The sequence below is a fragment of the Somniosus microcephalus genome, chromosome 1 (assembly GCF_052327205.1).
Source record: "Somniosus microcephalus isolate GS21.2 chromosome 1, FLI_Smic_1.0, whole genome shotgun sequence".
NCBI lineage: Eukaryota > Metazoa > Chordata > Chondrichthyes > Squaliformes > Somniosidae > Somniosus > Somniosus microcephalus.
This window is the reverse complement of record NC_140987.1, coordinates 399,958,538-399,974,702: the sequence shown is the minus strand read 5'-3', so window position 1 is coordinate 399,974,702 and position 16,165 is coordinate 399,958,538. Positions and strand designations below refer to the sequence as shown.

General features: G+C 46.6%; 1 protein-coding gene across 1 annotated transcript in view; it reads right to left on the bottom strand.

Annotated features, from left to right (window-relative positions):
• taf1 (TAF1 RNA polymerase II, TATA box binding protein (TBP)-associated factor) overlaps positions 1-16,165 on the bottom strand; it is a 125,895-nt gene that overhangs the window by 96,113 nt on the left and 13,617 nt on the right. The window contains exons 5-9 of the mRNA XM_085998007.1: positions 8,254-8,370; positions 7,545-7,664; positions 6,689-7,017; positions 5,209-5,424; positions 1,177-1,413 (exon numbers count right to left, since the gene is read on the bottom strand). Of these exons, the coding sequence (XP_085854133.1) occupies positions 1,177-1,413; positions 5,209-5,424; positions 6,689-7,017; positions 7,545-7,664; positions 8,254-8,370 (1,019 nt within the window). The remainder of the gene's footprint in view (positions 1-1,176; positions 1,414-5,208; positions 5,425-6,688; positions 7,018-7,544; positions 7,665-8,253; positions 8,371-16,165) is intronic.

The window sequence follows — 16,165 nt, the reverse complement described above, 5'->3', positions numbered from 1 at the left end:
TAGGATGAATCAGCTAAACATCAAAACTGCTCTAGACCCTAGACCACCCGTAAGCTATGGCACAGGTGATCTGCTGGTAATGTTTTAAAAAATTCAAACTAAGTTATTAGTTTTCATTAACACTGGTTTTTACAATAAACATGTTTAAAAATAACAAATTGACATACCTGTGTTTGATTTATAAGGAAATGGGATTTAGGAAGAAAATTTCAACTTTTAACTATGGCAAGAGTGGTCAACAAAAAAATGAAAAGGAATTCCCTGAAAACTGAAAATGTTTCAGCTTGGAAAATGTATGTAACATCTTCAAATCTAATTATCCACATTTCTGATTGAGAAAATGTTCTAAAATAAAATTAGAAAAATGGATTAAACATGTTTCCTTATACAGAACATCCTTGAAAAAAACAAAACTAATCTTGCTGCACTTTTGATTTCGGTGCACATGTAGTCCAGCAAAACCAAATAGCAAAGAATAAAATTGGGAAACCACTGACAGCTACTGACAGAACACGACTTGGGAAAGGCATTGTGACTAGAATTGAAACTGTCTTTCATGTCACTATCCAAGATCTAGGATCAAATCCCATATAAACGTTCTGTTACAATCCAAGACCCAGGTTCAAATGGAACACTGATAATATGCAAGTTTGCTAGTGGCAACAAAGCTTCTCAGCAAAAAGGTGTTCACTTGGGCCCTTTAGTGAGGAAAGAACATGTTTGTCCAAACAGTGTACAATTGTTCAGAACATGTTTAAGCCTGGATTTATACTGCATTCTTGGAAAATTCAAACTAGTCTGAGACGACCCATGGGCGAGGAGAGTCTCGCATCTCAAGGCTTTAGTGTGCTCGGTGGTCTTCTGACTTAGACTGCCACTTTTATATTGTGTTTCCCATGGGCAGAGTAGTATAAATATAGCCAAAGATAAATGGATTACAATAGTTATGCAACAACAATCAGTCTTTGCCTCCTGATAATTACAGGTGAATATTTTCTGAAGAGTTCCAGGGCTAGATTTTCAGCCATTGACGGAATGGGTGGAAAATTTAGCTCTTACTCTTAAATAAAACGACACAGAAACCACAGTTCGCCTAGAGCAAGAGGCAGAAACAAGGGCACTCAGCCCATTTTAACCAGCCCATAGAATTTCCCCCCCCAAGTCTGTTTTACTCACCTGTACCTCTACCAGGCAGGTTACTTCATCCTCCAGTGTCTCTTCTTCCTCCATTGTTTCCTTCAGTTTGAAGCCGTAATCAAATCCCTCGCCATCCTCTGGCACCCCTAACATATCATACCAAAGCTGTGCGGGCCCATAGCGCCATTCTGCAACTTTCGGTCTCATGTCCATTATATTATCAGTGTCCCCATTGGATTGAGAGAACTTGGACTCCACAGGAGCCATCATCGTAATCTGATGGTAGTAAGGACAGAAAATGGAAACATTGCTTATTCTGCTTAATAAATAACATTACAGATTTCTACTTAAATATTAGTAACGCTCAAATAAACAAACAGAGAAAACTCATACATTAATCAGTACAAGATCCTTCAAGCACCTCACCTTGTTCTACCCCCTCCTTTAAAATCCTCATTGTCTACTGCCCCACTCCAAGTTTCTCACTAAAATATCAACCATCCTTTCCTTCCTCAGTCGCTGTACTGAGTAGCACCTCAGATAGGTGATTTTAATCTCCATCTCAGCTCTCCATGCCCCCTCTCTTCTGAATTCACTGCCCTCCTATTCTCTCTAAACTTCTCCCTCCAAATAAATTCTTCTACCTGTATTTATGGCCGCCCACTCAACCTTGCCATCACACGTGACCTCGCTACTCCCTTGGTTTCGATCAATGACAAGACCATCTCTGAACACTTACTTGTATCCGTCACCACACACATTCCCCCTAACCTGGAACTCCCTACCTAAATGCACTGTAGTACCTTCACCACATGGACTGCAGCAGTTCAAGAAGAATATTGGTTTGACATCAAGTGACTCACTTTCTTCTGGGAAAGTTAGCCACTACTCAAGGATCATACTGGAGAGTAAACATGGCCCCAGCTTCTTTTTTCCACTACCAACCATCACCTTAAATCCCTGCCCCTCCCTCACTCACCTCCAAGTGCAAGGAGCTCATGAAGATTGTCACTAAGATTGAGCTGCCTCTGCTGATTCGATCCATTCCCCACCAAACAAAGCCTCCTCCAGGCTGCCCCTCCCCTAGCCCGGAGCCCACAATTCTCTAATTTCTCTCCCATCTTCCTTCATGTCCTCTCCAAGGTCATCGTATCCATGAGACTCAACCTCTGCTCTCTTACTCCTATTCTCACTAAACTACTGACTTCACAATTCCCTTCCTGGTCCTCATGCTAGCTGGCATTGTAAATGGTTCCATCTGCTCAGCTACTGTCCCCCTCCCTTTCAAAATTACTGTTGTCACTCCGCTCTTCAAAACAACCATTCTCAACCACTCTGTTCTTGCAAACTATCGCTCCATCTCCAAAGTCCGTAAACGTATTGCCACCTCCTAGGTCCATTGTTGCCGCAACTCATTCTTTGAATCTCTCCAATCAGATTTCCGCCTGTCCCACGACACCAAAATTACAAATGACATCCTCTGTGACTGTGAGGTGCATTATCTCTTCTCATCCTCTTCAATCTCTCTGCAGCCTTGGACATGGTCAACCATACCATCCTCCTCCAACACCTCTCCTCCGTTGTCCAGCTCAGTGGAACTGCTGTTGATTGGTTTGCTTCTTACCCATCAGATCATAGCCCCTGTACAGTTATCTCCGGAGGTCCCCAAGGATCTGACCTTGACGACTTTCTCATCTACATGCTGCCTGGCACTGAAATCATCGGAAGACGTATGCCCAGCTTCCACGTATGTGCTGACGACAACCAGTTCTACTTCTTCACCACCTCTCTCAACCCCATCTTCTTCTTCTTAGGCAGTCCCTCAGAACCGAAGATGACTTGCTTCCACATTAAAAATGAGTTCTCAGGTGACTGATGAGTCCAATGCGGGACTACAGTCTCAGTCACAGGTGGGGCAGACGGTGGTTGAAGGGGCGGGTGGGTGGGGTGCTTGGGTTGACGTGCGCGCCTTCCGCTGTTTGCGCTTGGCTTCCGCTTGCTCCCGGCGAAGAGACTCGAGTTTTTTGGCGCCTTCCCGGATGCTTCTCTTCCACTTTGTACGGTCTTGGGCCAGGGATTCTCAGGTGTCAGTGGGGATGTTGCACTTTTTCAAGGAGGCTTTAAGGGTGTCCTTGAAGCGTTTCCTCTGCACACTTGGGGCTCTCTTGCCGTGTCGGAGCTCCGAGTCAAGCAAGGCTGTGTCATCGCAACAATGCTCTTCTCGATCTTCCTTGCGGCAATGCTCCATCTCACCCTCAGTAAGCTCCCCACTGGAGTGCAGCTCATTTACAGAACAAACGGGAAACCGTTCAACCTCTGTCGCCTCCAGTCCAGATCCAAGGTCGTCCCTTCCTCTGTCGTCGAATTACAGTATGCAGACGACACTTGCGTCTGCGCACACTCGGAGGGCGAACTCCAAACCATCGTTAACACCTTCACCGAAGCGTACGAGAGCAACTCCACCACTGCATTGTTGTCAGACTGCATCCAGACTTAGATGAGCCGCAATTTCCTCCAGCTAAACATCATGATGATCAAAGCCATCTTCTTTAGCTACAAAATCCGTACCTCAGCCACCAATCCCAACCACCTCCCTAGTCACTGTCTCAGGTTGAACCAGACAGTTCATAACCTCGTCATCCTATTCTACCCCAACCTGAATTTTCGACCCCATTTCCTCTCCATCACAAAGAATATCCACTTCTACCTCCATAACATCGCCCATGCCCACACTTGCTTCAGCCCATCTGCTGCTGGAACCCTCATCCGCTTTCGTCACTCCAGACTCAACAATTTCAATGCTTTTCTGCCCAGCCTCCCATCCTTTGCAATCCTCAGCTCATCCAAAACTCTGCTGCCCCTATCTTATCTTGCACGAGTCCCACTCAAAAGTCACCCTGTCCTCGCTGATCTACACTGACTTCCAGTTCCCCAATGTCTCTGTTGCAATGCACAGTAAGCTATGGTGATGTATAATTGCATTTTATATTTTATATCATCTAAAGCATTTGCTTAATCGTATCTTAAAGCTAGTTACAAACTGCTAGAACAAATGCAATTGTAAGAACAAATGGAACTCAGAACAAATGCTTGTGCTCTGTGCTCATATCCATAATACCTTTGCACCATCAGACAAGGACCCACAAATTGGTGGTCCTTAAATTCTTCAGTCAGTGGGCCCTATAGCTTCAATTAGTTCTTTTGCTTTCTCTTTAGATGCTGGGACAGCTCTACTGCTCTTGCTTCCTCTCACTGAAGAGTGAGAAAAGGAAAAAAAAAAGAAAACTTGCAATTACCAGTGCAATCAGGACAAGTGTTCTGTTGCCACTTTAATCATCTCGACAATCTCGGTCTAGGAGACATGACAGTAGGAAGTGGTGGGTTCAAGCCCCACTCCAGAGACTTGAGCAAATAATATGGGCTGACACTTCAGTGCAGTACTGAGCGAGTGCTACATTGTCAGAAGTGCCATCTTTCGAATGAGTCTGCCCACTCAGGTGGACGCAAGAGATACCATGGTACTATTTGAAGAAGAGCAGGGGAGTTCTCCTGGCATCTTGGCCAACATTGATGCCTCAACCAACACCACAAAGGCATATTATATTATCAATGATCTCACTGCTGTTTGCTGCATTTCCCTACATTATAATAGTGATTACACTTTAAAAAAAAACTAAAAAAAACTTCATTGGCTGTGAAGTGCTTTGGGACATCCTCAAGTCAAGAAAGGTATAAGTATATCAATTCCAGTTTATTCATTTGTTTGTTCCTTTGATTCCTCTTGTGGGAATTGCCTGGTGTCCACTGCTGTGATAGCCACATAGTTCAGGCAGGCAACTCAGTGGCATATGGTAGGGGGGGATGGGATGCTGAATATGTACCTCACACTGCTCACCACCGCAGTGCTGTGTGTGATGCTCCACTGAACAACTAAATGTTTTATCTAATTCAGATTTGCATTTAGGATGCCGATTATATAACATTATATATAGACCAACAATAAACTGTATTTTTCAAACTCCTGTCTCTCACTCATTCCATTTATTCCTCCACACTTTGTGCATTACACACCTCATCATCAGAGAGGCACTGTTCAGGTGGTGGGGGTGCAGCATAATGATACTCCCAGCCAGATTTTTGTTCCTTTGCTGTCTCTTCTCTCTCTCCCTCTTGTATGGGAGCCTCAGGTTGTGGCTCCCGGTGCTTCTTTTTTCTTTTCCTCCTAGCACTTCGCCAAACCGATGGGATATTCTTTCCCGGTCCAAACAGACGCAAAAAACGCAACACCTGCAACATAAGGAAATTAATGTATGAGTCATCCATTGTGACCGTACCTTAACCATCACAACCAGGACTCCAAGGAAGTGGCGATCAGAAGACATCATCTGAAAATTTGGCAACTTGTTGAAGGAACTGTATCCACTGAAACTATTCAACATAATCCAGTAAGGAAACACACCATACTACCTTGTGTTCCCAGACAGTAACACATCTAGGGGTTGCAAGAAAATCATTAGCTAAATCCACATCATCCAACTTCTAGTTGTGACATTTGTCAGAAAGAGGAACAAAGGGAAGACATTAATCAACTGCTAGACTAAGCTGCTGAAAACAAAGAGCTGCTGCACAGCCACTGGTCACGGTGATCTCCAAACATTGATTTGCAAAACAGATTTTCTGCCTAATATTATAGTGACACATTTAAAATAGAAAGCAGGTATTTGAAGCACCACCTACAGGCATAATGGGTACTGCCAGTACATGACACTTTTATAATGGCTTTCTCCAGACAGAGCCTGACAAAAGAAGTTTAGATAAACTTTAAAATGGAACGTTGTGACCCAATCAGTAATTTTTCTATTTATAAATGTATAATAGATTATAGCAAAAGCAGATCTCCCAGGACATTGGTCATGTTGAGAGCATATGTTGTTCATTTTTGTGTCTTAAAATACTCCTGTGCAGCGCCTTGGGACGTTTTACGACGTTAAAGGTGCTATATAAATACAAGTTGTAGTTGTTGTGAGTGGGACCTTATGTTGTTTTATGATAAATAACTACAATATATAATCAGGGGCCACTGATTTATGATGACTATAAGTGAAACTGCATTTTCATTGCAGTATTATGGGAGCGTTAGTGATATTTTTGGGTTCAAGTAATGTGATTATGTTCACATTTTTGGGGGAAATTGTAAATTTGTGGCCTTCACCATTTTGTGTTTGTTTAGCTGCATACCAAGTTTTATGTTTTAGCTGATTAGACGTCAGGTGGGTCTTCTTTTCTCAGAGGATAATAGACCTTTACAACAAGTTGCCAGCTTGTGCGGTGAATGTTGACTCTCTTCAATCTTCAAAAGAGAGCTAAAAGTATATTTAGTGTGTGTATATATGTATGTGTTTATGCCACCAATGATTCCACTTAAACACCCCTCTCCCAGCACTCCCACACAGGTATCTGCCTCCCTAATGATCCCAGACCACATTTATATATATATTTACATTCCCTACTTAATTCATTTGATATGGTATCCAAATGAACAGTTTCTCACCTGTCCTGGCCGAAATTCTGGGAAGAGTTCTGTGACATTGGGCAATTGCTTCGTTGAATCTCGCTGCATGATACCCGCCAGTGGCAATGTAAGTTTATCCTCCTTCTGAGATTCATTCTGCCTTGATCGTGGAACGTGCCGGTCTGTGTCAGATTCTGAATCGGAGGAGCTGCTAAATTCAACCTTCTCCGAGGAGGATGAGGGAGCAATTATGGAAGGTAAAATGATCCCATCATTCTCATCGGCTATCGAACGAGGGAAAAGAGCATCAGCAGCTCGAGATCCTCCAGTAGTGCTGGAATTGAGCACTGCTGAATTTACTCCATTTGCTGTAGGAAGAAAAACAAAAGTTACAAAAATAGCAAATTGCATTCTCTGCACCACAGCCTTGTAGTCAGATGCAGACACTACAAGATCCCAGTGAGACAGCTCATGCTACAACTTGTTCCCTCTCACTGGGGGAATTTCTATCACACACAGTGCTCTTGTATACTGACTATTCTAAGTTTATGCTTAAGTTAAAGGAAGATTTTCCTTGTACTAGGAACCCAAAAAATTAAAATTAATCAGGTTTTCTTTGGCTTAAACTGATGATAATCTGGCATACAGAGCTTGCAATTCATGACTGTTGGGAGAGCCCGTCAATTGGATGATATTGTGGTGCCCACAGCTGTCTAGATTGCTATACCAATATATCTCAGCACTGCTACAATTACTGGCCCGTAAACAATGCACACTGATTCCATATTACCCAACAGTTCAAGGAGGTTAATGCCCCAACTCAAAAGTACTCCATCAGTTTTTCTTCCTCTCTATATCTCTCTCTCTACATAACAGACCATTCACTTGAACTCACCACTTGGTTCCTGTGAAGCTGCCTCTTCCTTACTTAGTGGTGGAGGTGGTGGTGGGGGAGGCATGAGCTTCGAGTCCACATCCTCACTGTCTGCATCATAATCATCGTCGTCATCGTCTTCTGCAGCCAGCAAAATAGATCCATTAGTATACAGTTTCCATTATGTGGAGGCAGGACTTATTTATCAAAAGGGTTATTTATATGCTTTAAATTAAACCAAACTAAGGCCTTTCTAAACTCCCTGGAATACTTAATATCAGCAGCTTTAGAAATTGAGATTTTAGTAACAAAAATATTTTCTATCTCCTACAATACTAAAGTCCAACAAGTTAGAGATCTGATTCCAAAAGCATGTCAATGATGAGGAGAAATGATTGAAATGTTAGGCTTCACAGATCCCTGTATTCCTACCTAAACCCACCAGGTCCTTTTTCTTACACAAGCCCACCAGGTCTCTTCCTAACACCAAGCCCATCAGCTCCTTTTCTCTTGAGCCCATAACACATGCCTTTCATTCTTTTTTCTGTATATTGAATCTATTACTTATCACAGGCCTGCTGTGATAATAGTGGCACCCTTACGGTCTTAATTTTTCAATATTATCAGCATTATTGCTGCCAATAATGACTGAAAGGTAAGACTTAACTATTCATCCATGCATTAACCAGTACAGTTACCTTGTTAATATATACAGAATAATCCTATTTACCCAGTTTCCTTAGTGGTTGAAGATTTCCCATCACCTGACGGTACCTGCGGGTTTCATCCTCTGCCACTTCATTGATATCTGAGTAATCGATGGCATCATCTTTACTCTGAATCCAGCCTATTTAGAGTAGGACAATCATTAATCAGGTCAGGTAAATTCTTCCCCAGATTGAGGCACAACACACAGCAGCTCTGGGCTTGTTTGTACATCTTCAGGAGAGAATGAGGCACCATCTTGCATTTATATAGAGCCAAAGCATTTCACAGAGGTGTAAGGAAAAAATGAACGCCAAGCCAAAGGAGGAGCGATTAGGAGGGGTGACCAAAAGAGGTGGGTTTTAAGGAGGGTCATCATGGAGGACAGGGAAATGGAGAGGAATGGCTAAGGCACAGATGTCAATGACCGGGCAACAAGGGGTGGTGGAAGATGCACAACAGGCCAGAGTCAGAGGAACGGAGAAGTCAGTCAGGAGAGCATTCGAGAAATGGAATCTGGAGGTTACAAAGGCATACATTAGAGCTTCAGCAGCAGATGGGCTGAGGTAGGGGTGGGGCAAAGGCAGGTGATGTTACAGAGATGGAAATAAGCAGTCTCTTTGTGATGAAGAGAACAGAACTGAAAACATTTCCATTTTGGGCAACAGCTTTGCATCCAAGAAACTTAGTACAAATGGCTACCAATCTACATATTTGATTGGAACAACTGCTTGCATTTATATAGCGTCTTTATGTAGAAAACAACATCCCAAGGCCCATCACATTTTCTGAACCAAAGAGAGGTTATGAGGAATGATCAAAGGCTTGGTCAAAGTGATGGGTTTTTAAGAGGAACTTAAAAGAGAGGGAGGTAGAGAGGCAGAGAGGGAATTCCAAGAGAGTGAGGCCTGTGACTAAAGGCATAGCCACCAATGGTGCAGTAAAGAAGGGGAAATGCACAAGAGGCCAAACTCAGAGGGCTTCGACGAGGTGGTCAGGGGCAAGGCCATGACAATAATGGGAACTAAATACAAGGATGAGAATTTTAAATTGAATGGTAGGTCAACGAGGTTGGGAGTGATAGGCAAGTCGGACTTGGTGCGGGACAGGACATGAGCAACAGAGTTTTGGAGAAGCTGGAATTTGTGGAAGGAGGGGCAATGGAAGGCTAGCAAGGAAAGCATTGGAGTCGTGAAGTTTGTAATTGTTCTTGAAATATGGGCAAGGCTGGCAAGTCTGCATTTATTTGCCATCCCTGGTTGCCCTGAGAATATGACTGCTGTAGTCTTGTGATGATGATGTTAGATAGAGAATTACAGGATATTAATCCAGCGACAATGAAGGAATGGCAATATATGTCCAAGTCAGGATAGTGTGTCAATGAGGGGTTCAGCAACAGATGGACTAAAATGGGCTGTATTACGGATGTGGACATAGCTGGCCCTTGTGATGGAGAGGACGTTGGGGCAAAAACTCAAGTTTGGTGTTGAACAGGACTGCAAGATTGCAAATAGTCTAAAAAAGGCTGAGACAGTAGCTGGGGAGGTAGGGGCACTAAATATTTAGGACTGTTAATAATGTATTTGAGAATTTAACACCAAGTAAATGATCAATAGTCACTGAAGATGTTTTTGGAGGTATGGAAAGAGGTGACATGGTGAATAGGTTTAAGTAGAGTTTCACTGTGCAGAGCTGTGATGTCTGAAGGCTCTTCCATCAGCAATGGAGCAGAGGAAAGGGGGTAAACACAGTAGACTAGAGCTGGAAGAGCAGAGTGTGCATATTAGAACGTAAGGCTGGAAAAGATTTCACTACTTCAGCCCATTACACTACTAGGTGTATTCTACAGGCCACCTACTACTGGGAAGGATATAGAGGAGTAAATTTGCAGGGAAATTACAGAGAGGTGCAAAAACTATAGGCCTAGAAATTGGGTATAGTCCCGCTTGAGGCGTTAGAACTGGCGCTGCACAAAGTTTATAGCCAGACGAAACTTATCGCTGCCTGGCGCGATATTGGGTTGCATCGCCCCCAAAGGGGATTGAGGCGCGAATTCAGACGTTGCACGGCGCTCCTAAGGCGCAAAAGTTCAGGCGCTACCCAATATCGGCGCGGACGGGTGCAGCGCAGGTGATCTCAATTACCGAAAACCACGAGACTTCCAGGCGCCGGCCGGCTCTTAAAGGGGTGGGTCAGTCAGCATGAGCTGCCACACTCAACGCCCTGTAGGCCTCAGAATCGGCGCTCGCCCTTCTCTGGCGCAAAAACTTGGTGAGGATGGAGAAGGTGAGACAGAGAGCAGAGCGCTTCAGCACTGAGGCTCTGGACCAGTTGGTGTCCGCAGTGGAGAGCCGTCGAGATGTTCTGTATCCTGACAATGGCAGGAGGCCGAATCAAAAGGATTACCGGCGATCTTGGAGGGAGGTTTCTCTGAGGGTCAACTCCAGCAGTATGGCGACCAGGAGCCCTGTTCAGTGCAGGAAGAAATTCAACGACCTCACTCGGGTCGTTAGGGTGAGTGTTGTTTATGCAAACTTCTGATTCCCTCCATCTGCACCTGACTTCGAGCACCCTGTTGCCATGATGCACCAATGGCCATCTGTCAGCAAGCACCCATGGCCCTTTCTGGGCACACACATGGACATTTGACTCAAGGCCACATGTAAGGGCTCTTGCACCATGGGGGGCATGAGATGATCTCTCAAGGCCTCATGTAAGGGCTCTTGCACCATGGGGGGCATGAGATGATCTCTCAAGGCCTCATGTTACAGAACTTCCCCTTCTTTCCCCTGCAGTCCAAGCTGGCGGCGATGCCAAAGGACCAGCTTCGAACCGGTGGCGGGCCTCCACAAGTCGTCACTCTCACGGATCTCGAGGAGAGAGTGCACCAGATTCTTGGAGGACGTCTAAGTGGTCCTTTTACCACTGCAGCTGCCGACCCCATTCTCGACAGCGAGGGTAAGGCTCTCACATTTTTCAGCTGTTTCCTTCCACTTGGTCCCCCCGCCAGCATGCTTCCTCAGTGTGCAGCCATGTCAGAGCCTTGCCGCAATCTGGCATGCCTTGCCGCCAACCTGTCCTTTTGCTAAAGCCACTCTTCCACCTCCCTGCTTTTAGATGATTCATCACCAACTCGGGATCAACGCCCTGAAGCTGCCAGTGCCAGTGCCTCCGGAGGCGAGGATCAGGAGGAAGCCGGAGCATCCGTTCCAATCTCAGGGGAGCATACACATCTGCAGACTGGGGATAGTAGTTCCCTGGAGGGGAGGGGGGGGTGCTCTGATGATGAGCCAGTTGCCGGAACAAGCGGCATGCAGCAACGCAAGGGGGGTAGCCAAGTTCGGCCACTGGCTCCCCGGCGGGCAAGGCAGGGAGTGATGACTGCTGCACAGAGTGCAGAGGAGGTGCGTCGCCTGGCTGAAATGAGCACCCAGGCCCAGCTCAGGAACACTGAGCTGATGGCTGCAGTGGGGAGGATGCCTCAGTCAATAGAAACACTGGCAAAGAGTGTGTTGGACTTTGGGGCAGCAATGGAGAGGACTCTCCAGGGCTTCGAGGCAACAATGGAGAGGACTCTCCAGGGCTTCGGGGCAACCATGGAGAGGACTGTCCAGGGCTTCGAGGCCGCTATGGAAAGGACTGTTCAGGGCTTCGGACAATCCCTGGAAAGGTCTGTCCAGGGCTTGTCCGAGGCAGTGGAACGGACTGCTCCGGCCTTGTCCGAAGCAACGGAAAGAACTGTCCAGAGCTTCTCCGAAGCACTGGCACCTGCCACACAGGTCCTCACTGCTGCCACGCAGTCACTTGCCGGCCTCGTCCACACCCAGATTGAGGCAACGCAAACTCTCACTGCAGCCACCCTATCTGCATCAGCTAGGATCACCCCGGGCCCTTCCAGTCCCATACAAGGCCAGGAATCAGTGGAGCATGCGATTGTGGCGGATGAGCCGAACCGGTCCCCTCAGAGAGCCAGTGTTTCGTCCGACCATGGTGCAGGTGTCCTCTCTCGGCAGGTGACCATTGCACATGCCAGCGCTGGTACGTCTGCAGTGCAGCTGCCACCACCTGCAGGGCACACTGCTTCCAGCCATGCTCAGATCAAGCAGCCTGCGTCCGCACCCTCCAAGACCAGAGGTCGGCCAGGCCGTCCCTCAGGGGCTTCTGCGCTTCCACAGTCAGCAGGCGTCCCCCAGCCTTGACCCCGCCACTGGGGTTCAATTACGTAGGAGCAGCAGGGAGGGAAGGGGCCAACCGCGAAAGAGAAGTCGTTCTCCATCAAGGGGCCAGCAGTAGAGGGAGGTGCTGAGATGTTTCTTTGGCCAAATTCAAGGACACCCTCACCTATTGTAATTGTTGGAAATGGTTTGTTTAGTTTTGCGGCTTTGCCGAAGAGTTAACTGTTATTTTGTTAGTTATGGTTTCTGTTGACTTGACGTTGTTTTGCTGTAATGAAAGACCTTTGTGACAATAAAGAAATGTTTTAATGTGCTATGGTACATGTGACTATTTACAGTGATGCTGGCCTTCAGAGGCTTTCAAAGATCCAAAGTGCGCAGGAGTAAAGACACCCATCATTCCGCCAGAGGGGCCTCGAAACGAGTCCTGATGAGCCTCTGACGGATGGCCCTTCCACTATCAGGAGCCCTTCCATCTTCCTCCTCCTCCTCCGCCTGCTCTTCCTCCTCCTCATCCGCCTGCTCTGCTGGACGTTGAGGGACAGCTGGAATTGGCTGGGTGCGTCGAATCGCCAAGTTGTGGAGCATGCAGCAGACGACGTGACCCACTTGCTCCGGCGAGTACTGCAGGGCTCCCCCCAAATGGTCCAGACAGCAGAAACGCTGTTTGAGCACACCAATAGTGTGCTCTACAATGTTCCTGGTCGCCTGATGGCTGCTGCTGAACAGCTCTTCTGCTGGGGTGGCGGCCAGACGGAGTGGTGTCATCAGCCATGGGGAGAGGGGATAGCCCTTGTCCCCAATAAGCCAGCCTCGTGGTCGAGCCAGCCCCTCAAAAAGGTCACAAACTGAGGTCTGCCGCAGGATAAAAGGTATTGTGGCTGCTCCCTGGGAATTGGGCGTTGACTGCCATGATGATTTGGCGGTGGTCACAGACCAGCTGCACGTTGAGGGAGTGGAACCCCTTGCGGTTGCGGAAGTCCTCAGGATTCTGGAATGGCGCCCTCAAAGCCACGTGTGTGCAGTCAATCGCCCCCTGCACCATGGGGAAGTCCGCAATAGCAGCGAAGCCCTGCGCGCACTCCGCCTGCTTCTCCAGGGTCAGAGGGAAGGTGATGAATTGATGCCTTCGTCTATAAAGGGCAGCTGTAACTTGCCGGATGCAACAGTGGACTGCAAACTGAGAGATATTCGCAATGTCCCCAGTGGCTGACTGAAAGGATCCGGTGGCATAGAAATTGAGGGCAACAGTCAGTTTTACAGCCACCGACAGAAAGGTCCTGCACCGTAGACGCGGCTGCAGATCCTCAGCAAGCAGGTGGCACAGCTCAGTAACAACGTCCCTCCCGAATCGGAGCCTTCGCACACACTGCTCCTCCGACATGTCAAGGTATGACACCTGCTGCCTAAAGACCCTTGCAGCATACCCTCGGATTGGCCGACCTTCATTGCCCCTCCTCCTTCTGGCCAATCCCAGCCCTCTCTCCCGCCGTCTCTCTGCCCCTTCAGTGTTCGGCCATGAGGCCGTCGCCCTCCAAAGCAGCTCCCATTCCGATGCCAGTTGGTCAAAACGCTGTTAGGTGTAGTGCTCCAACTGCTCCGGACAGGTTTGAAGGTCCCAAGTACTCTAATGCTAAATTCCAAAAACTCTGCTCCACAGTAGCTCACCAACTCTCTCCAGCAACGATCGCAATGAACAGGCCAAGTGGCTGCAGCTTTTATACTAGAGCTGTCCCCTTTAAATAGCACCCCCGACTCCGAGAAGGGCCTGCTAACGTTCCTTCGAACTGTCACTAACAGCGCTAGGCGTAAAGGTTCCGGACGCCACCCAATATCCGGTCAGGGGCGCCTAAAAGGCGTTGCACACCTGAAATGATGTCATGATCTGCTTGCGCACGCGGGCGCGCGCCAACACTTAGCGCAGGCGTTAAATGTATAGTCAATATGGGAGTTGTCGCTATCTTCATTGTGCCCGCCCCAATTCTCGGGCTCTTTAGGCGCTAACCGCTGGTGCTACCAACCACATTTCTAGGCCATAGAGTAGTAATAATGGGGGACTTCAATTATCCTAATATAGACTGGGATCGTAATAGTGTAAAGGACAGAGAGGGGAAAGAATTTCTGAAGTGTGCTCAGGAGAACTTTTGTGATCAGTCTGTTTCCAGCCCAACGAGGAAGGAGACGTTGCTGGATCTGGTTCTGGTTCTGGGGAATGAGGTGGGTCAGGTGGACCAAGTTTCAGTAAAGGAACATTTAGGGAACAGTGATCATAGTATCATAAGGTTTAGGTTAGCTATGGAAAAGGACAAAGAACAACCTATAATCAAAATACTTAACTGGAGGAGGGCCAATTTCAGTGGGTTGAGAACAGAGCTGGCCTGGGTAAATTGGAATCAAAGATTGGCAGGAAAAACTGTAATCGAACAATGGGCTGCCTTTAAAGAGATGGTTCAAGTACAGTCCCATGAGGGGGAAAGGTAGGGCAACCAAAGCCAGAGCTCCCGGGATGACGAAAGAGATAGCGAGTAAGATAAAGCAGAAAAAAGGGGCGTATGACAGACATCAGGTTGAGAATACAAGTGAGAACCAGGCTGAATACAGAAAGTTCAGAGGGGAAGTGAAAAAGGAAATAAGAGGGGCAAAGAGGGAGTATGAGAATAGACTGGCAGCTAACATAAAAAGGAATCCAAAAGTCTTCTATAGGCATATAAATAGTAAACGGGTAGTAAGAGGAGGGGTTGGGCCGATAAGGGACCAAAAAGGAGACCTACGCATGGAGGCAGAGGGCATGGCTGAGGTACTAAATGAGTACTTTGCATCTGTCTTTACCAAGGAAGATGATGCTGCCAAAATCATAATGAAAGAGGAGGTAGTTGAGATATTGGATGGGATAAAAATTGATAAAGAGGAGAAAGGCTGGTTGTACTTAAAGTAGGTAAGTCACCTGGACCGGATGGGATGCATCCTAGGATGCTGAGGGAAGTAAAGGTGGAAATTGCAGAGGTACTGGCCATAATCTTCCAATCCTCCTTGGATACGAGGGTGGTGCCAGTGAACTGGAGAATTGCAAAAGGATAAACCCAGCAACTACAGGCCAGTTAGTTTAACCTCGGTGGTGGGGAAGCTTTTAGAAATGATAATCCGGGACATAATTAACAGTCACTTGGACAAGTGTAGATTAATTAAGGGAATCCAGCACAGATTTGTTAAAGGCAAATCGTGTTTAACCAACTTGATTGAATTTTTTGATGAGGTAACAGAGAGGGTTGATGAAGGCAAAGCGGTTGATGTGGTGTACATGGAATAAAAGGGACAGTGGTAGCATGGATACAAAATACGCTAAGTGACAGGAAACAGAGAGTAGTGCTGAACGGTTGTTTTTTGGACTGGAGGAAGGTATACAGTGGTGTTCCCCAGGGACCGGTACTAGGACCACTGCTTTTCTTGATATATATTAATGATTTGGACTTAGGTGTACAGGGCACTATTTCAAAATTTGCAGATGACACAAAACTTGGAAGTATAGTGAACAGTGAGGAGGATAGGGATAGACTTCAAGAGGGCATAGACAGGCTGGTGGAATGGCGGACACGTGGCAGATGAAGTTTAACACAGAAAAGTGCAAAGTGATACATTTTGGTAGGAAGAACGATGGGAGGCAATATAAACTAAAGGATACAATTCTAAAGAGGGGGTATATGTGCACAAATTGTTGAAGGTGAAAGGGCAGGTTGAGAAAGCGGTTAAAAAAGCATATGGGAT